The sequence below is a fragment of the Dromiciops gliroides genome, chromosome 2 (genome assembly GCF_019393635.1).
Source record: "Dromiciops gliroides isolate mDroGli1 chromosome 2, mDroGli1.pri, whole genome shotgun sequence".
In the NCBI taxonomy this organism is placed as follows: domain Eukaryota; kingdom Metazoa; phylum Chordata; class Mammalia; order Microbiotheria; family Microbiotheriidae; genus Dromiciops; species Dromiciops gliroides.
In genome coordinates, this window is record NC_057862.1 from 286840021 (window position 1) to 286861374 (window position 21354).

Sequence of the window (21354 nt, forward strand, 5' to 3'; positions counted from 1 at the left end):
GATAAGGTTACAGCTTTAGCGGATGGCCAGGGAGGCCTCCTAGTTTGTGTCCCTTCACTGGGCCGGCCTTCTTCCTTCTGCCCGCCCTCCTTTCTTTGGGGCGGGATGGGTAGTGCTGACTGGGCCCAACCTGATGGACCTGTTTGTTCTTTGCCCAGAGGGATGGCATGCCTGGTAGGAAGGCTTTCCTTGGTCACAAGCTTGGCACGAGCCCCCGAGGCCCAGCCTGGCCTGGCCTGGCCTCCACCTCCGCCCAGAACCCTAGCGCATCCCGGCCCCTTTGCACTGAATGGTGGCCGAGGGGTTACACACCGTCCCCCGCCCCCTGCCCCCCCCCCCCGCAAAAAAACCCTCGAAGCTAAAGGGGGGTTATGTTCATTGCTGCCTTGGAGCCCTATGTTTGAACCCACAACCTTAAGCCGGTCTTAAAGAAGACCTGAGTTCAAATATGACCTCAGACACTTTACTAGCCATTTGATCCTGGGTAAATCGCATAGCCTCTTGTTTTCTCATCTCCCAGGATGGTTGTGAGGATCACCTAATATTTATAAAGGGCTTGGCAAAATGTAAAGTGCTTTATAAATGATAGCTATTGTTTTTAGCTATTATTAAAGGCTTCCCCCTACCCCATCCTATAGTGATATATATGAAAATAACCAAATCAGTTTTGCAGCCTTCTTTCACTATAACCACATGATGTATAGGGGGAGGTGAGTGGTGGGTGAAGGATTTTTAACTTCCTCACATAATAGTTTTCTTCGATATCATTTAGGAAATTTTTCTTCCACAGCCAAATTCAACTCCTCTTACATCTGACCTTCAGCAGCAAAAGCCTTGGCTGAGGTAAGGAAGCAGTAAAAAGGTGAGAAGAGAGCCATTTTGGTGATGAAAAGTTGCTCCTAATACCATTGTGCTATAAGAAATGATGAGAGGGGTAGTTTCAGAAAAATCTAGAAGACAGGAATTTATGCAAATGTAAGTAAGCAGAACTAGAACATTGTTTATAATAACAGCTATATTGTAACGATGATCAACTGTGAAAGACTAAACTACTATGATTAATACAGTGATCCAAAACAATTCCAAAGGACCCATAATGAAAAATGCTATCCCCCTTCCAGAGAGAGAACTGATACAGATTAAAGCATACTTTTTCTTTTTTCTTTTTTTTGCAACATAGCTAATAGGAATTATGTATGTTTTGTGTGATTGCACATGTATATTGGGTATCATCTTGCTTTCTTAGTGGGTAGAGGGAAAAATAAGGTCAAAATGGGTACATGATTTAGACATAAAAGGTGATACCATAGGTAAATTAGGAAAGGAAGGATCTATGGAGAGGAAAACAATTGATGTCCAAACAAGAGATAGAGAATATATTAAATGCAAAATGGATGTTTCGATTACATTAAATAAAAAGGTTTGTTCAAACAGAAGCAATGCAGCCAAAATTAGAAGGGAGGCAGAAATCTGGGAAATAATTTTCATAGCCAGTATTTCTGATAAAGGCCTCATTTCTAAAATATATCAGGAACTAAATCAAATTTATAAGAATGCAAGTCATTCCCCAATGGAGAAATGGTCAAAGGATATGAACAGGCAGTTTTCAGATGAAGAAATCAAAGCTATCTATTGCCATATGAAACAAATGCTCTATATCACTACTGATTAGAGAAATGCAAATTAAAGCAACTCTGAGGTACCACCTCACACCTATCAGATTGACTAAGGTGACAAAAAAGGAAAATAATAAATGTTGGAGAAGCTGTGGAAGAATTGGAACACTAATGCATTATTGGTGGAGCTGTGAACTGATCCAACCATTCTGGAGAGCAATTTAGAACTATGCCCAAAAGGCTATGGAACTGTTCATACCCTTTGATCCAGTAATACCACTACTAGGTCTGTATCCCAGTGAGATCATAGAAGAGGGAAAAGGCCCCCACATGTACAAAAATATTTACAGCACTCTCTTTGTGGTGGCAAAGAATTGGAAATCAGGGGAATGGCTAAACAAGTTGTGGTATTATGAATGTAATGGAATACTGTTGTGCTGTAAGAAACAATGAGCAGGAGGATTTCAGAGAAACCTGGAAGGATTTACATGAACTGATGCTGAGTGAGATGAGAGCAGAACCAGAACATTAATGGGTAGAGGGAGAGAGAGAATTGGGAACTCAAAATTTTTTAAAATTAATACCAAAAATAAAGTTTAAAAACTACACCTGGAGGACTAAATTTCTTTTTTTAAAATGCTTCTAGACAAATGTAATCTATGGATTGTAAAGTGGAATCTTTAAAATGTCTTATTAAATTAGAAGAGGGATTGATAGGTGGATAGCCTAAGAGTTCCACTGGTTTAAGAAGAAATGGAGGAAATCTCATCTCCCACCCTAGTAGGTTGGATGAACTCACTGTAAGGAACTTAAGGGAGGAGAGCACAGCCAGTCATCTCAACAGAGGTTGAGATCAGAGCCACTGAAAGGAACAAACATAAATCTATACTACTAGTTTTAGCAGATCTTCCTTTCAATAGGTAACAGGAACTCTAAAAGGAGGAACTTCTATAAGAAGTGCATATCTGCATCCTCTCTCAATCTTTTATTCTTAGAGTTGTCTAGAAGAGATTAAATGACACTCAGGATCACAGAGTCACCATTTGAATCTAGGCCTTCCTAACTCCCAAAACTCAATTTCTACTAGCTGTTCATATTTAACTTGTAAATTCTTTTTTCCTCCTCTAATCTTCAGTCATATCTTTTCCCCCCTTGCTATACTTGATATTCTCCAGTCAACTCCACATTAATGAAATATTTACTCATGTCATTTGCATCTCATATTCAAGATGTGGTCCTGGGTGCTGGAGATACAAAGAGAGACAATGGCGAAAAGACCCTTTTTCTAAGAATTGTTCAATCCTGACCTCTCTCTGATTTTCCATTTGTTAATTTAATGGCAAACATTTTTAAAATCTAGTTGAAAATCCACAGTTGTATCTAGAGCAGCTTTTAATGATATAGTTTTACCTTGTACCTTCAACTACCAAATCTTTTACCAGTCTCTAAAATATTCATAAGTTCACCATCATCATCATAATTCTTTTGATGGAAGTGAGCACCAGTGCCATAAAGGATAGTACTTTTTAATTTTTCTCAAAAAAATTTTTCCTAAAAAGACTGCCGTGAATACCCTCATCTCTCCTACACTGAAACACAAAAGCCAGATACATTTCCACCCATTCTCTCCTGCGATTCAATCTCTAAAGAAGAGGTAATCCTAGTCAAAACCAATTCCTTTACTTGTACCTTTAATGCTATCCATTTCTTCTGGGTGTTGGCTCCATAAATCACTTCCTCCATCTCCTAACTGTTTAATCTTTTCCTTATCTTTGAGCTCCTTCCCAACTTATAAACGTGTCCACATTCCTTTTTTCCCCAGTTCTTAATTTTTACTCCACCATTCTAAACCCTCTTCTCCTTTAAGCTCCTAAACTCCTAGAGTCAACTACATCCTTACTTTCCACAGTTCTAATTCCTCAACTGTTTTGAGTTTTGACCCTTCAATTCAGCTGGAACTGTTGTTATGTTCTAGGTTAAGAATGATTTTTGAACTGCTAAATCCAATTACATTTTCTCTGTTTTCATCCTCTGACTTCTCTGCTGCTTTTTTCTGACTTTATTTTTCAATTTAAAAGATTAATCATAACAATCGTAATAAACATCATTAAACACAAAAATTTCCATGTACAAAGAACAGAAAAAAGAGGCTTGTATATGACACAATTAAATTTTATTCTATACACCTTGATTTTTAGTATATATACATATATATGTGTATATAAATATATATTTTAAGTTTGGGGCATAGAGAGTGGTTTTTTTTTCTTGTTTTTTTTTAGGGTTAAGCAACTTGCCCACGGTCATACAGCTAGTAAGTGTCAAATGTCTGAGACCGGATTTGAACTCACGTCCTCCTGAATCCAGGGCAGGTGCTCTATCCACTGCACCACCTACCTGCCCCTAAATAGGGGGTTAAAGGGAAGGCTAGCACCTCTGGTGTGAGGGTTTGCCAAGCCTTTTTCAGAGCTGCTTATCCACCTCTTGTATTTACTTTCATCAAACTCTCAAACTATGGCTCCAAGAAGCTGTAGTATGTACAACAACCATACCTAGAGATCCAAGAACAGCTTGGAAGGTCAGAAGGAGGGAGCTGCTGTGCTGAGACAGGAGTGGAGCCCAACCCCACAGTCACCCTGATACAGATCCAGTCCCAGGAAGGCCTCACCAGAGAAGGAGACCCCCAGAACCTCTGAATCAGCTGCACTGCTAGTGTTGTCTGGAACTAAGCTCACAGTCTGGTGAGAGGGCTGAGCCCTTTGCAGGAGGGAGACTACAGGGGTCTATGCTGGTGCTGAGGCAGAACTTGGGTTTTTCACCCCTGCTGGGAACCAGGAGGTAGACTTGAGTAGCAGTGGCCCAAGTGGGGTAGGGGCACAGGCTCATCAGAGTTGACCACCACAACACACAAAGCTGGTTGATTAGCAAGTTAGTCTGGGGTCGTCTATGGACCAGGGAACAGGCCAGGTAACTGAAGAACCTGATCCTCCTTAAAACAGCTATACCTAGTAAAACTGTCTTGGCAGATGGGCTAACTAAGTTGAGAGTAACAGACAGGCCTCAAACCCATTGGTAAGTTAGGAGGATGCCTACCCCAAGCATGTGAAGCTATGCCTTCCCCCAGCAGAATGGGCAGACGAGAACAGTTTGTTCTACTGCCATGAAGGGGGCTGAAGTAGGCACTATGGAGTGCTTAGAGCTTGGTCAGTGTCAAAGATGTCAAGATCATCCACTGCATCCTGGGACATCACCAGTCATCCTGATTTGTCTTGCCACTGGTATTCAATAACTCTGGAAGAGAGAGAGAGGCTGATGACTATGCAGCTCTGTCTCACTTAAATCCATTTCAAAAGCAAGTCATCGGGGGCAGCTAGATGGTGCAGTGGATAGAGCACCAGCCCTGGAGTCAGGAGTACCTGAGTTCAAATCCAGCCTCAGACACTTAACACTTATTAGCTGTGTGACCCTGGGCAAGTCACTTAACCCCAATCGCCTCACTAAAAAAAAAAAAAAAGCAAGTCATCACCCTGTGATGTCATCAGTCCTCTTTGAAAACAAAGGGCAAGGGCAGCTAGGTAGCATAGTGGATAAAGCACTGGCCTTGGATTCAGGAGGACCTGAGTTCAAATCTGGCCTCAGATACTTGACACTTACTAGCTGTGTGACCCTGGGCAAGTCACTTAACCCTCATTGCCTAGCCAAAAAACCAAAGAAATAAATGAAAACAAAGGGCAAAGGCACCTAGGTGCAAAGTGGATAAAGCACCAGCCCTGGATTCAAGAGGACCTGAGTCCAAATCTGGTCTCAGACACTTGACACTTACTAGCTGTGTGACGCTGGACAAGTCACTTAACCCTCATTGCCCCATCAAAAAAGAAAAAAATGGTTATACAGTAAATGCATTTGGGGGCAGCTAGGTGGTGCAGTGGATAGAGCACTGGCCCTGGAGTCAGGAGGACCTGAGTTCAAATCCGACTTCAGACACTTGACACTTACCAGTTGTGTGACCCTGGGCAAGTCACTTAACCCCAATTGCCTCACCAAAAAAAAAAGAAGAAAAAAAAAGGCAAACAACATATTAAATTTTACACTGTAGTTTCTACAATGCTTGCCTGTGTCTCTTTCTGAACTTCTTTTGTGTATTTTTTTTGTTTCATTAACAGCCTTTTCTTCCTTTTGCGTCTTTACTTATCACTACTCTCTGATCCCCCAATACACATTCTAATATTTCTTGTTGTCTCATGGAATCATTGGTTCCATTCTACTTTTCAAGGAATGCTTTACTTAGGTATGATTTTCTACCTTTTATTTATTCTTTCAATTTTTTCCCTTTGGATCTCATGTTTCCATTCTCATTTTGTTTTTATCTCTTGCTTTATTTTTTCCATTCATTCTTATAGTACTTATGGCCAGGCTGTTTTTTCTCCCCAGCATCTTTTCACCTGGGATTACCTCTTAAATTTCTCTTAATCTATCATATTCATTGTGTTTGGTATTTTCTTCTCTTTGCTCATATTTTCCCAGGAGTTGATCTTTTTTCAAGTGCTTACAGGCTTCAGGTTGGATTACCTGAGCTTGTTCTGACTTCTGTGGTACAAATTCTCTGGAGCAGGAATCAGGTTGGATAACCCCATTTCACATCTGCCATTTTGGGCCCTAACTTTGAGGGGCAGGTAGCCCCATCTTGTCTCCAGTTCCCCTGGTGCTAGCTGCTGCTCGGTGGTAGCAGCCTGCTGTTGCCTCTAGTTATCATAACTCTTTCTGCAGCTTTTGACAATGTTAACTAGCCCCTTCTTCTGCATATTGTCTCATCCCTTGGTTTCTCTGATACTATTCTCTCTTCATTTTTCTCCTGTCTCTCTGACCTTCTATGCTAACTCATCATTCATTTCCCATATCAGGCCCTAATCACTTTTTTTTGTTGTTGTTGCTTTTCCCTTTGGTGTTCTCATTAATTTTCATGGGTTCAGTTACTAGGTCTATGCAGATCACTTTTAAGGCTTTGAGGTAGCATAATGCAATACCTGAGTTCAGATACTGCCTCAGACACTACCTATGTGATGTTGGACAAGTCACTTAACCTTTTTCAGCCTCAGTTTACTCTTTTTTTTTTTTATTTTTGTGGGGCAATGAGGGCTAAGTGACTTGCCCAAGGTCACACAGCTGGTAAGTGTCAAGTGTCTGGGGCTGGATTTGAACTCAGGTCCTCCTGAATCCAAGGCCAGTACTTTATCCACTGCGCCACCTAGCTGCCCCATCAGTTTACTCTTTTATCAAATTTGGATAATAGCAGCTAATTTGCAGGGTTGCTTTGGGGATCAAAAAAGGTAACATACATAAGCACTTTGTAAAAATGAAAGTGCTATACAAATGTTAGCTATTGTTATTAATAATTGTGACAACAATAATTAGATACTAATAATAATAACAATAAATTTATATATGCAGCCCTAATTTTTCTCCTCATCCACAAGTTTCTGCATCACTAACTACTTACTTGATGGCTATCTTTACCAGGGTCAGCACTTCAAATTAAACTTGTTAAACATGGAGAAGATAGTTGGCAGAATTTTAAAAAGGTAAGTAAAATTAATCAATAAATAAAACAAGCTGTTAAAACAAATAAAAGGTTAGCCTAATTCTGACTGTTATTGAAATAAGGAAAAAGAAATTGAATGTGGTTTGAACAAGTTGGTAAGAGGTAATAAAAGGCTTCAAAAGTCTTTAATTAGTGCTTAGGTACTGAGGTATCAATCACTCAATCAACTAGGATATAATAATTCCCAAATAGATAAGTGCTCAAAAATTATGAAAAGTTTTCAAAAGAAAAGTTGCAAACTCTTAATAACCATATAAAGGAATGCTCCAAATAACTAATAATAAGAGAAATTCAAATCAAAACAACCCTGGTATTTTACCTCATATTCTGAAAATTACCAAATCTGACAAAAGAAAGGAATAGTCTATATTGGAGGGGTAGAAGGAAGAATAGTGTGCAACAGTGTAGAATAAGTACATGGTTATTGGAGCTGTGAAGAAGTACAACCATTTTGGAAAGCAATTTGGAATTATTCAAATAAAGTCATTTCCCCTGATTTTCATATGTACGCATGTGCTAAATATATTAAATTATTACAAATCTGGAGATCCCCCCCAAATGAGTGACTAACCTTCTTACCACTACAAGCAGAGATCCAAAAAAAAAAAAAAGAAAAGAAGAAATTGCTAGAAGAAATAAAGCAAGAGATAAAAAAAAAATCAATTCAGAAGGGAAGAATTGGAAAGAGAGGTGGTCCTCTGGCGGCGCCGGTGCATCAGCTGGTTGCTGCCGGCGGAGTCTCTTCTCCTACCTGAGAGTTGTTCCGCTCCCAGTGCCTAGGTCTGGGCACGAGCCGCCACCGTAGTCGCTGTTGCTGCTGCTCCTGCTCTAGCTGCTCCTCACCTCTTTTGGCTGCATCTTCCTCCTGCTGCAGCGGCCCCGGCGCCGCCATTACGGCCGCAGAGTCCCCGCGGACCACTGACAGATACAAACGAGAATAAAGACAACAATTCTCACCGTTCTGTTAAAATGAAATGTGACTTTAGCTGCAACCATGTTAATTCTGGGCCTGCATTGGCAAAGCCTGAGGTTGGCAAAAAACTGGAATCTGGTACTCCTGAATATTCGGAAGATTTCTGTAAAGATTGCGTTAAAGATGATAGACCGCTATCCTATACCGGACCTCGGAACGCGAACCCCAGGATTATTGAACCGAAAACTGAAAAGCAGCCAGTGCACAACAAGGAAAATCAGGCACTGCAGAAGCTTGATGCTTCAAGTGAATCAGAATTGGAGAGCAGTAGACTTTTTGAGGACAGTGGCTACTCTTCATTCTCTCATCAAAGCTGTCCTGGTGAACAGGAATATAATAGCCTTCTGTCGTCTCGGAATTTCATCGTCAGCCCCAAACCCTGCCTTCTACAAAACCAAAGCACAGAACAGTTTCCGAATAAAAATTTATTGCCAATCCTTCATTTTGAGGAAGTGGTTTGTTCAGCTTTAAAAAAGAATGCCAAAAGAAATCCTAAAGTAGATTGGGAAACTATGGAAAGAATAGTTGCCTATGGAGATTTTGGACTACATAATGTAATTGGTAGAAAAATGGGCTTAGATCGACTGGATATTCTCAGTGAGCTCTTCCAGAGGGGACTCAAACATATATTAGGAAATGTTTTAAAACGCCTCAGTAAGATGGATTTGATCGATGTGGCCAGAGTGAGTGCAACATGGAAGAAGATTCTGAAAGACAATAAAAAGGCTTTCCACTTATATAATTCAGCAATGAAAAAAGCTAATGAAAATACTACCAAATTTTCAGCTCATGCTGCAACTAGAGAATATGTTCTAGTCAGGGCAGCATTAGCTTCTGTTCAAAAATCAACAGTCCAGGCTCCTTGTGCATCCAAAAAAGGATCTCGTCCCAAATTATCTGATCAGGGAGTTTCTACATCCAGCCGGTACATTGAGTTTTCTGAGGTTGCCAAGACCTTGAAAAAGAATGAAAGCCTAAGAGCTTGTATTCGTTGCAGTTCACCTGCAAAATACGAACCCTATTTGCAGAGGGCAACATGCAACCGAGAAAGCTGTGGCTTTGATTTTTGTACAAAATGTTTATGCAGCTATCATATCACCAAAGACTGTTTAAATGAAAAACCCCTAAAAGCAAACTCCAGAATGGGACCTCTTCCTGGTAGTAAAAAAAGCAAAAAGAATTTGCGGAGGTTATGATCTTTAGTTATATCAGTTGCAAATAGCAAACTGTAAAAGTTGGATTGGAGATGTTACATTAGGTGACCATAATATGCTTCTGCCAGAAGTCTTTATTTTCAGTTTAAAAAAAAATAGTAAATATTGTTATTTTTTCAATTATATGTGAAAGTCAATTTTAAAAAGCAAAACAAATTTCAGTGAATTTTTGGAACTTGGTAGCTTTGGCATTTTTTTTTCAGTCTACTGCATTTATTACCAAACAAGAATCCCAATACAAAATTCTGGATTGCATTTTTTTAAAGGCAAAGGAAACAATAGAGACTGAAATAGGTTACAAAAAAGAGCTTTATCTAGGATATCTTCCTAAATGGATTTTGGAGATTCATGTCAAAAGAATGCAGTGTATCTAAACATGCTATTCATTTTCTACAGTTAATATAATACCTAAGTTTAAAATATGTATTTTATATCCTTATCCCCTCTTTATTTTTTGAGGCGCTATTTGGCATCCAAGTAAAAGTAACTACAACTGCGATATAAATATCAGTAATTTGTCTACATAATTGTTATTGCTGTTTTTCAAATGTTTCTTCAATGTCAGTGAATCTGAAATTCCCTCCAGTTATTTCCAAGTGAAAGGGAGGAATGTGTTAACTGTGATGTCTTGTTTTCTTCTCTAAAATCTGTTTTTAAGACTTTTGTACATTTGTTATATATTTTTCCATATTTATGTGTGTTTATATAATAAAAAAAGAATTGGAAGGAGAATAAGTACTCTAGAAGAAAAGTGGTATACCTTACTCAAGAATTGTACTCCCCCAAAACTAGAATAGACCAAACAGAAATGAATGACTCTATAAGAGCAAGAAAAATTAGAAGAAAATCCAAAGATTGAGAAAATTAGAAGAAAATGTAAGCTATTTGATATAAAAAACAACTTGCCATGGGAAAAAAAAGTCAAGGAGAGAGATTTTCATCAGAATCCCTGAAAACTAGGATTAAAAAAAAAAAAAGACTGGACACTGTTTCAAGAAATCAAGTAAAAATTGCCCAAATCTATTAGAACTAGAGGGTAAAGTAAAGATAAAAATAATCTACTGATCAACTCCTGAAAGGAATCCCAAAAAGGAAAATTCCAGTGAAGGTCATAACCAAAATCTAATGCTGTGTTCTCAAAGAAAAATACTGCCAACATTCTTCATTAAGAATTTGAATTCCAAAGAACTACAGTCAAGATCACAAAAGACCTGAAAACTTCTACATGAAAGATCTTGGAATACAGTATTCCAAAAGGCGAAAGACTTAAAACAAGAATAATTTGCCCTGCAAAGCTGAGTGTATTTCTACAAGGAGGAAAAGAACTTTGAATAGCATAGAGAATTTTTCAAGTATTCCTGATGAAAAGACCAGAACTGAGAAAGAACTTTGGAATACAAACAAAAGAGTCTAGAGAAACTAAGAAAGGTAAATTTATTTGAGCAATTAGAAGGAGCTGTAGAGTGATGTCTTAGCCTCAGCCTCCTAATGAGACAGGTACATGAGAACCTTAATGTTTTTACAGGGTATTGAGGGAGTTATGAAAACTTAACATAATGGGGGTGGATTGCTTCTGTTCTTAGGGTTTGAAGAGGGATTAGGAAGGAGGGTAAAAGGAATACACTAGTCTCTAAAGGAGGAAAAAGTGGGTAAAACTTGCTGTTTCTCTTAATTAAAGTGCATAAGAAGAAAAGTTATACAAACATGGAAGTAAAAGTAGAGGGAGTAAGCTTTGGTGAACTTCCCTTTTATCTGAAATACCCAAAAGATAGTTGTACACACACATACGAACCAAGGGGATACATAGTGAAGTCAGCAAAGCCAGAAAAAAGTTTTTACAAGAACAACGACGTTGTAAATATTTTTAAACAAACTTTGAGATTTAAGAATTTTGATCAGTTCAATGACCAATCCAGTCAGTCTCCAAAGGACTTTTGATGAAGCATGTTACCTACCTCTTGACAAAGAGGTGATGGACACAAAGTTCAGAAAAAGACATTCATTTTTGGGCATTACCACTGTGTTGATTCATTTTGCTTGACTGTGCTTCTTTGTTACAAGGATTTTTTTCTTTAAAAAAAATGAAGCCTTTATCAAAGAAACTTGTTGCAAAGATTTTTCCTCCCCAGCTGACTATTTTACTTTTAAATTTTAACTGTATTGTTTAATTTGTGCAAAAACTATTTAATTTGATATAGAGGATGTATGTGTTGACCATGTAAGATGTTTATGTCTACATAGGTTGTCTAAATGTGGCTTGAAGAGAAGCCTAAATAAATATCTTTCCTACTGATCTCCAAAAGGAACTTTCATTCCTTTCTGGAGTGCAGTAGAAAGGGTTCATGAGACTGGCTACTGTGTTCTCTTCTGAAAGTACTGGTTTTCTGACCCCCTAAATGCTGGTAGTCTAGGCGAATAATTCTGTTTTAGATTCAAACTGCTTTCCTGGTTGTTACACCCACAGTCTTTAGCCCCTTTCCACTAAATGCTAGTTAATCAGTAATCATTCAGCAAGTATTTATTAAGCATCTACTATGTTCCAGGCACTTTGTTAACCTGGAGATATACCAGAGATACAAATACAAATACCAAAAAAAAAAAAAAAAACAACACACACACACACACAGAAAAAACCCAACAGTTCCTGCCCCGAAGGAGCTTACAATCTAATGGGGGAAGACACAGAAGGAAGCTGAAAAGCAGAGAGAAGGGGAGGGAAGGATAGGCAATATACCCAGTGTGGGAATGTGGTGAAGTCAGTCAGGGAAGTCCCAAAGTAGTGTGACCAGGTGAGAAATGAAGGATAAAAGAAAAAAATGATGCAAAAAGATATGCAAAAGACCACAAATAACGAATAATGAGTAAAGCCATTTATTTAAACAGATAGGAAACAGAAGTTATACCAACTAGAATATGCAAGAAAATACAGAAGGTATGTGTGTGCTCCTCCTGGAAGGGAGATATATCAGTTCATCCAAGAGAAGAGGCCTTGATCTCACCCAAGGGAAAATTACCCAAAGTCTCTGGAGACAAACTGGAAATCAGGGGTGTAGTGTGTGTCTCTAGCTTTACCTACAGATTTGCAGCTTCCAAAGTCTTTTTTTTCTCTCCTTCCTCCTTGGAGTTCATTCTGAAGAGTGTTGCAGGAATGAAAAATGTGTCCTCTCCCCAAGAAAGCTCTTGTACCACTACAGGTCCTCATACTGATACACAGCAGCCAAAGTTCAGTTCCATGGCAGGCTGTTGTAAAGGGCATGAATTATGTGAATGTTTTACAATTCTATGACTCTGGACTTTCTCATGAGCTCCTATGAGGCTTTCTCTTCTTGTGGTAAAAGTAGGGAGTATCATGGGTATCATTGTGGGACATTCTGAAGGTTCTACTCTTGGCTTTTATGAGAAGAAGCAACATTAAGAAAGGACATGAAAAGGATTCGGGAGGAAGAGGAGAAGGTAGTTGGTAAAGTAAAAAATGTAAGTAAAAGTTAATTAGTTTAGGGGGCAGCTAGGTGGTGCAGAAGATAAAGCACTGGCCCTGGATTCAGGAGTACCTGAGTTCAAATCTGGCCTCAGACACTTGACATAAGCTGTGTGACCCTGGGCAAGTCATTTAACCCCCATTGCCCCGCAAAAATAGTTTGGGCAGCTAGGTGGCACAGTGGATAAGGCACTGGCCCTGGATTCAGGAGGGCCTAGTTCAAATCCAGCCTCAGACACTTAACACTTACTGGCTCTGTGACCCTGGGCAAGTCACTTAACCCTCATTGCCCTGCCAAAAAAAAAAAAGTAATTAGTAAGTAAAACAAGTTGAAACAAACAAGGTTAATACTAATAGAAAAGGAAGTAGAGTGTGGCTGAAGAGCTATTGTTTTTTTGTTTTGTTTGTTTTTTCATGAGGCAGTTGGGGTTCTTGAAAATTCTTGAAATAAGGGAAAGGAAATTGAAAGTAGTTTAAATAAATTGTTAAGAGGTGACAAAAGGCTACAGAGGTTGTTGTGCTTAAGTAATTGAGGTTAAATCATTCATTCAATCAATCAAATAGTATATATTAAACACCAATTGCCAGGTATTATGCACAGATGTTGGAGACACAAGTAAAAACAGTGAATTAAACAGTCCCTACTTGCTAAAGAGCTGATACTCTAATGGGGTTGGGGGGAAAGATAGGGACAACAAGTTCGTATGTAAATATATACAACATAAAGTTAATAAATACATATATATGCAAAGTAATTAAAATACAGGATAGTTTGGAAAGAAAGGCACTGGTGATTGGAGGGAATGAGGCAAAGCTTCATGCACAAGATGGTGACTGAGCTACATCTTAAAAGAGAAGGACTTTATGAGGGAGTACATTCCAGGCATTGGAAATAGCCAGTAAAGGCACGGGGACAGGAGATATGGTGTCCTTTGTGAGAAAAAGAAAAAAGGCCAGTTTGGACAGATTGCAGTGTGTGGGAAAGTGAATATCAAATGACATTGGAAAGATAGGTTATGTAGGGCAAAGCTTCTTAAACTGTGGCACTCCATGTGGGCTCAATGTAACTGAATGTGGTAGTTGTGAAAAATTTGGCAGTAAATGTTTGATTTATATACCTATATTATATATACCTATATATCCAGGGTCACATAATAATTTCTTGGGCAAAAAGGGGTTGCAGGTGGAATAAATTTAAGAAACCCTGGTGTAGGGCAATCAATCAAGCCTTTTAAAGAACCTACTATGTGCCAGGCGTTGTGCTCAGCACTAGCTCAAAAAGCAAAGCTGAAAATTTTATCCAATATGGAATGAGGTTTTTTTGCAGAACTGCATTTATGGTTTAGAGTTGTATTCCTGTCACTGCCAAATGACTGCTGTCTATGTTCTAAATACATGTTGGTCTTTCTCCTAGAATAGGTCTCAGGGAATACCTCTCCATACTTCAGGTTATCAGGGACAATGAAGTAAACCTTTTTAAAAAAACAAACAAACCCTAAAGTGAACTTGTGAGGAGCTAGGTGGTAAAGTGGATAGAGTGCCAAACCTTGAATCAGGAAGACTCATCTTCCTCAGTTCAAACCTGGCTTTGGACACTTATCTATGTGATCCTGGGCAAGTCACTTAACCCTGCTTGCCTCAGTTTCCTCATTTGTAAAATGAGCTGCAGAACCATTCTGGAGAGCAATTTGGAACTATATGTCCAAAGGGCTATAAAACTGTGCATACGCTTTGATCCAGCAGTACCACTCCTAGGTTTATATCCCCCCCAAAAAAACACCTATTTGTACAAAAATATAGCAGCTATTTTTGTGGTGGCTAAGAATTAGAAATCAAAGGAATGCCCATCAGTTGGGGAATGGCTAAACAAGCTGTGGTATATGATGGTGAAGGAATATTATTGTGCTATGATAAATGACAAGCAGGATGATTTCAGAAAGGCCTGGAAAGACTTGTATGAACTGATGTATAGTGAAGTGAGCAAAACCAGGAGAATGTTGTACACAGTGACAGCAATATTTTTTGATGAAGAACTATGAAGGATTTAACTATTCTCAGCAATACAGTGATCCAAGACAATCCCAAAGGAGTAATGATGAAACATACTATCCGCCTCCAAAGAAAGAACTGATATTCATTGAACACAAACTTAAGCATGCTACTTTTCACTTTTTTCCATTTTTCTTTTATTCAAGTTTTCCTATGAAAATGACTAATGTGGGGGCAGCTAGATGGCGCAGTGGATAGAGCACTGGCCCTGGAGTCAGGAGTACCTGAGTTCAAATCCAGCCTCAGACACTTAACACTTACTAGCTGTGTGACCCTGGACAAGTTACTTAACCCCAATTGCCTCACTAAAAAAAAAAAAAAAGACTAATGTGGTAATGTTTACATAATTACATATGTATAACGTATATCTGCTTACCACCTCAGGGAGGGAGGAGGAGAGGGAGAGAATGAGGGATAAAATTTGGAACTCAAAACTTTAAATTAAAATGTTTATTTTTTTTTTAAATGAGCGGGAGAAGGAAATGGCAAAACCACTCCAGTATCTTTGCCAAGAAAACCCCAAATGGGTCCAGGGAGGGTTGGACACAACTGAAAATGACTGAAAAATAAGCCACAAAGTGGAACTTCAATGGGAAAAAAAGTATCTGAAGTGGTATAGAGGAAACTTGAACCTTGTTAGGAGTGCATTAAGATGTTCTACAGAGAAAAGATCCAATCATTCTGGAGAACAATTTGGCACTGCCCGAAGAGCTATAGAACTGTGCATACCCTTTGATACAGCAATACTGCTGCTAGGTTTATATCCCAAAAAAGAGAAAAAGACCTATTTTTACAAAAATATTCAGAGAAGCTCTTTTTGTGATGGCTAAGAATTGGAAATCAAAGGAATGCCCATCAGTTGGGGAATGGCTAAACAAGCTATGGTATTTGATGGTGATGGAATATTATTGTGCTATAAGAAATGACAAGCAGGATGATTTCAGAAAGGCCTGGAAAGACTTGTATGAACTGATGTATAGTGAAGTGAGCAGAATCAGGAGAATGTTGTGCACAGAGACAGCAATATTGTTTGATGAAGAACTATGAATGATTTAACTATTCTCAGCAATACAGTGATCCAAGAGGACTCCAAAGGAGTAATACCCCACTGCCAAAGATATGATATTGAACACAGACTGAAGCAAACTATTTCTCCCTTTCATTTTCTTTCTTTTATTCAAGTTTTCTTATACAAAATGACTAATATGTTACTGTTTTACATAATCGTACATATATAACTCATATCTGATTGCTTACCACCTCAGGTAGGGACTAGCGGAGAGAGGGAAGGAGGGAAAAAATTGGAACACAAAACTGTATCCAAGCAGTTGTCAAGTCTTATTAATTCTACCTCCACAATATATTTCTTGGTCTCCTTCTTTCCATTCACACAGCTACCACCCTAGTTTGGACCCTTATCACCTGTTACCTGGACTATTGAAGTAGCCTGCTAACTGGAGTCTAGTCTTCTCATCAGTTCTTTCTACACACAACTGCCAAATTAATTTTCCTAAAGTACAGGTCTGTTTGTATCACTCACCTGCTCAAGAAGGCCCAGTAGTTCCCTATTTAATATAAAATACAAACTCATGTTTAGCATTTAAAACACTTCACAATCTCACTTCAACTTATCTTTGTATACTGATTTCACATTATTTACCCTAATACACTCTGTGTTCCAGCCAAACTGATCTACTTGTTTTCTGTCCCTGACATTCCATCTCCTCCATTCAAGCCTTTGCACAAAATGTAAGATGTATTCTCTCCTCCCTCTCCTTCCTAGAATATAGAAACTCCTTTGTTTGTTTGTTTGTGCAGGGCAGTGGGGGTTAAGTGACTTGCCCAGGGTCACACAGCTAGTAAGTGTCAAGTGTCTGAGGCCGGATTTGAACTCAGGTCCTCCTGAATCCAGGGCCAGTGCTTTATCCGCTGCGCCATCTAGCTGCCCCTAGAAACTCCTTTTGAAGTTTACTCAGATGATAAATCCTGCATTGGGCCCTTCTGGATCTTCACTAATACTACCCCCAGAAATGATTTTGTATATATTTTGTTTCTTATTTTCTGGGTACATGATATTTTCCTCCATTTTCCTTTAAGCTCCTTGAACACAAAGCCTGCTTCATTTTTTGGCTTTGTATTCTTAGTGTCTTAAGACAGGCCTATCATGTCGAAGGCAATTAATAAATGTGGTTGAATAAGACAATCCTAAAGGACTCATGATGAAGCATACTATCCACCTCCAGAGAAAGAACTGATGCTGTCTGAATACTGATACTATTTTTTACTCTTCCTTCCTTCCTTCCTTTTTTCCTTTCTTTCTCAGTCTTCTTGTACAAAATGACTAACATGGAAATGTTTTTGCTTTTATTTTGTTTTTTGGGGGGGGTTTTGCGGGTCAGTGAGGGTTAAGTGACTTGCCCAGAGTCACACAGCTAGTAAGTGTCAAGTATCAGAGGCCGGATTTGAATTCAGGTCCTCCTGAATCCAGGGCTGGTGCTTTATCCAGTGTGCCATCTAGCTGCCCCTGGAAATGTTTTACATGATTGCACATATGTAACATTGGATTGCTTACTGTCACAGGAAGGGGGTAAGGGAGGAAGGAATAGAATTTGGAATTCAAAACTTTAAAAAATGTTTTTAAATTGTTTTAACAAGTAATGGGGGAAATAAAATATTATCAAAGTAAAAAAATATGGTTGAATAAATAATCTAATAGAATCACAAAAGCTATTAGGGTCAGGGAAGAGTGGTGGTGGTTGGAGTCTCACTAGCAGGTTACTGAACAAGGATAGTGAGGTCTATTGTCTTCTCAGGGCATGTATCCAAGATCTAACAGAGAATCTCTCAAGACTTGTGGAAAGATTTCAGTGACTATTAACCACTTATCATGCTGCACATAGGCAAATGCTATTGCAGAAAGAACCTAGAAAGTATTTCTAAAGATTATGTAATTTGGGGAAAAAACTAAAAGTTTTAAGGGTACAAGTTGTTTTCCTCTTTGCTACTCTGAAGGTAGGGATACAGAAGAGAAAATCTGATTTGGGAAGTAACTCTGGAAAAGAAGGTGATGTTAGAGAATGGGCTTTGAATTTTTTGACTGCAGCTTAAACTTCAGGAATGGATAAGGAATGGAGTTTACTTTAACAAATGCTAGTAAAAGTGCATTTGCCTGTTGTCTTGCAAATTTACTCAAAAGAGCTTCAAAATAAGAAAGATAAGGGGCAGCTAGATGGCGCAATGGATAGAGCACCAGCCCTGGAGTCAGGAGTACCTGAGTTCAAATTTGGCCTCAGACACTTGACACTTACTAGCTGTGTGACCCTGGGCAAGTCACTTAACCCCAATTGCCTCATTAAAAAAAAAGAAAGAAAGAAAGATAAGGGAGAAAATTGTGTGTAGTTCTCAAGCAAGATACTATAGAAAATAGCTACAATGAAGAAGGAATAATAGTAGTTGAGACACCAAAAAGTCTAAAGGAAACAAAATCCAATAAAAAAGCCAGTCATAAAAACCATGACCTCAACTGCCTATACAAAATGCCCCCCTCTTCCTCACCACCAATAAATAAATAAATAAATAAATAAATCAGGCAATAGACAAGAGGAATAGGAGTTGCTAATATAAGGAGGACTATTTGACCTTAGGTATCAGTCTTGGTGGAATGAAACTGAGGACTGGAAGATGGCCCTCAATGATTATGATTACACTTGATTCAAAAGCTACAGGAGAGATAAAAGGTGTTATCGGGTAGCATTGTGAATTAAGAAGGTAGAACTGAATGAAGAAATCCAGGAATTCAGAGTAGAAACATGTTCATGTTTCACACTTAGGTAAAGACCAATGGAAGGAAAAACAGAAGCAATTTTACTACTGGACTATATTACAGAATACTTAAAGAAAAAGAAGAAAACAGATAAGCAGTTCTGGAAACATCATAAACCTGGCACATAGACATAATAAAGTAGTGATGAGAGGTTCTCTCTCTCTGCCAAAAGGAGAACAGCCAATGTCTTTATTACCTCTGTGCTAATTTCATCCTTCAAAATTTAGGGGAACCAGCAAGGAAAATTTTATTAATGGATCTTTTGGGGGAAATTAGCTGGGGTTTCTAATATATTTGTTATTTATAAATGAGAAGCTTTAGCACCAGTTTGGGGCATTAAGCATTTATTAAAGCATATCAAGTATTAGTAAAAAGAATATCTGGCTCAGAAAGTTAAGAAAAGGCCTATCTAGCCTAGAGATCAGCCTGACTTCCTTCTCCTCCAAGTCCTCCTCCATAAGCATGCTGGGAGAGCCAAACTGAGAGTGGAAAGCCCTGTCTGGGTCCAGAGGAGAGGTGGTCCTTAAACACTGCTTCAAGCTAATTGGCTAGTATCACCCAAATCCATTGGTTCACTGGACTTGAGGGTGGTCCATGAGCAGAACTGCTAAGGTCAGGGTTCAGAGAACATACCCCCCCTAAGGGCCAAGCCTTCAGGTAGGTGTGGTTCCAAATCAAGTTAACTCCAAGTGAGTCAATCAGCAAAGTCAATCCAATCAATCTTCATATAATCCCCTTGAACAGGATGGGCCTCTGAGGAAAGAAAGAGTTGGACGTAGTTTCACATGCACACTAGATTCAAATAACTCAAGAAGAAGGATAGTGTGGTAAAATATGAAAGTTTTTAACAGTCGGTTAGGATAACTGAAAGACGCCAGTTTTTCAAGGACCACCCTTTTGGGGAGGAGATGAACAGTCCGCCTGCTTCGCATGTCAGACTGCCTGCCGGGTACAGTCCGCCTGCTGCGCATGTCTCACAATAGGTAGGTCCTAGACTAAATTTCTACAAGAGGGGCAGTTAGGTGGCACAGTGGATAGAACAATGGCCCTGGAGTCAGGAGGACCTGAGTTCAAATCTGGCCTCAGACACTTGACAGTTACTAGCTGTGTGACCCTGAGCAAGTCACTTAACCCTCATTGCCCCACAAAAAAATAAAGATTTCTACAAGAGACATCAGTCAGGGAGGAATGGGAAATTCTCAAGAATGAAATTCTGAAGACACAAAAGGAAACAATTCCAATGAGAATTGCCCAAAGAGATCAATGTAGATACAAAAGGAACTCTTCAGCCAACTTAGATTTAACAGATACATCCGATATTTTTTCCCAAGCCTTTGGTATCCTCCCCTCTTTAAAATACCTGAGAATCACTGTCTCAATGGTCCTTAAATTGTCTTGGCTCTAGTACACATCTCCACTGTATATACTTAGTGTATTTCTGCTAATCAATTCCGGAGTTCCCTCCAACAACCAGTTTAAAGAACGTATGACAACATATTTAACTAAGCAGTCATCCCAAGAGCATTCTAGGATGAAAATGAAAGGACCACAAACAGAACAAAGATTCCCTAATGAGGTTCTCCAGAGGCTTCTGCTTGCACTTGCCATCATACTGATGACAATCTGGAACCTTGCTAATAAAAGAAAGAAACTGTGATTACTCAAGAGGGTTCAGGCCTCAGTATTCATAGAGGAAAAAAATATCACAGGATGAATACCTGTTGTTCAGACTATGATACATACAGTCATTCCTTCAATTCATAGCTCTTGAATAGTAGGCAATAGGATAAGAATTAAACTGAAAGACGGTTAGATTGCCTTTGGGATATTACCCTGTAATGTACTTTTTTTTTGGGGGGGGGGGGTCAGGACAATGAGGGCTAAGTGACTTGCCCAGGGTCATACAGCAAGTAAGTGTCAAGTGACTGAGGTGGGATTTGAACTCAGGTCCTCCTGAATCCAGGGCTGGTGCTTTATCCACTGCGCCACCTAGCTGCCCTCTGTAATGTACTTTTTTTTGTTTGTTTTTGTGTTGTTGGGTTTTTTTTAGTGAGGCAATTGGGGTTAAGTGACTTGCCCAGGGTCACACAGCTAGTGTCAAGGGTCTGAGGCCACATTTGAACTCAAGTCCTCCTGAATCCTGGGCCAGTGCTCTATCCACTGCACCACCTAGCTGCCCCTGTAATGTCCTTTTTTTTTTTTTTAAGTGAGGCAATTGGGGCTAAGTGACTTGCCCAGGGTCACACAGCTAATAAGTATCAAGTGTCTGAGGCCGGATTTGAACTCAGGTCCTTCTGAATCCAGGGCCAGTGCTCTATCCACTGCGCCACCTAGTTGCCCTCGTAATGTACTTTTAATTACCTCAACCTTCTCCCTAAAAGGCCCATTTGTTTGAACACTCTTCTTCCAGTGATGTTGCATAACTACAAGTCATGGAATAAATTTACAAATAATCAATGTTTAGGGCCACCCAAAAATCAAGGGAGAAGTGCTTCTATGTACAAGTAACCTGTAACTCTTTTTTTTGTTTGTTTGTTTTGTGGAGCAATGAGGGTTAAGTGACTTGCCCGGGATCACACAGCTAGTGTGTACTAGGTGAGGA

General features: G+C 39.2%; 1 protein-coding gene and 1 long non-coding RNA gene across 3 annotated transcripts in view; both read left to right on the forward strand.

The window, feature by feature from the left end:
* Positions 1-21354, forward strand: part of LOC122740350 — a 24962-nt gene continuing 3608 nt past the window's right edge. Inside the window, exons 1-3 of one of the 2 annotated variants that reach the window (XR_006354736.1) lie at positions 1-174; positions 773-843; positions 7134-7195. This is a non-coding gene — a long non-coding RNA (uncharacterized LOC122740350). The remainder of the gene's footprint in view (positions 175-772; positions 844-7133; positions 7196-21354) is intronic. The other variant, XR_006354737.1, reaches the window with a different exon arrangement.
* Positions 7973-9549, forward strand: LOC122740347 (F-box only protein 5-like). Its single transcript, XM_043982436.1, has one exon. It carries the CDS (start codon positions 8185-8187, stop codon positions 9382-9384), a length of 1200 nt encoding a protein of 399 aa, XP_043838371.1. The 5' UTR covers positions 7973-8184; the 3' UTR covers positions 9385-9549.

Coding starts and splice junctions, on each gene's coding strand:
- LOC122740347 (XM_043982436.1), top strand. CDS start 8,185: ATGAAATGTGACTTTAGCTGCAACCATGTTAATTCTGGGCCTGCATTG.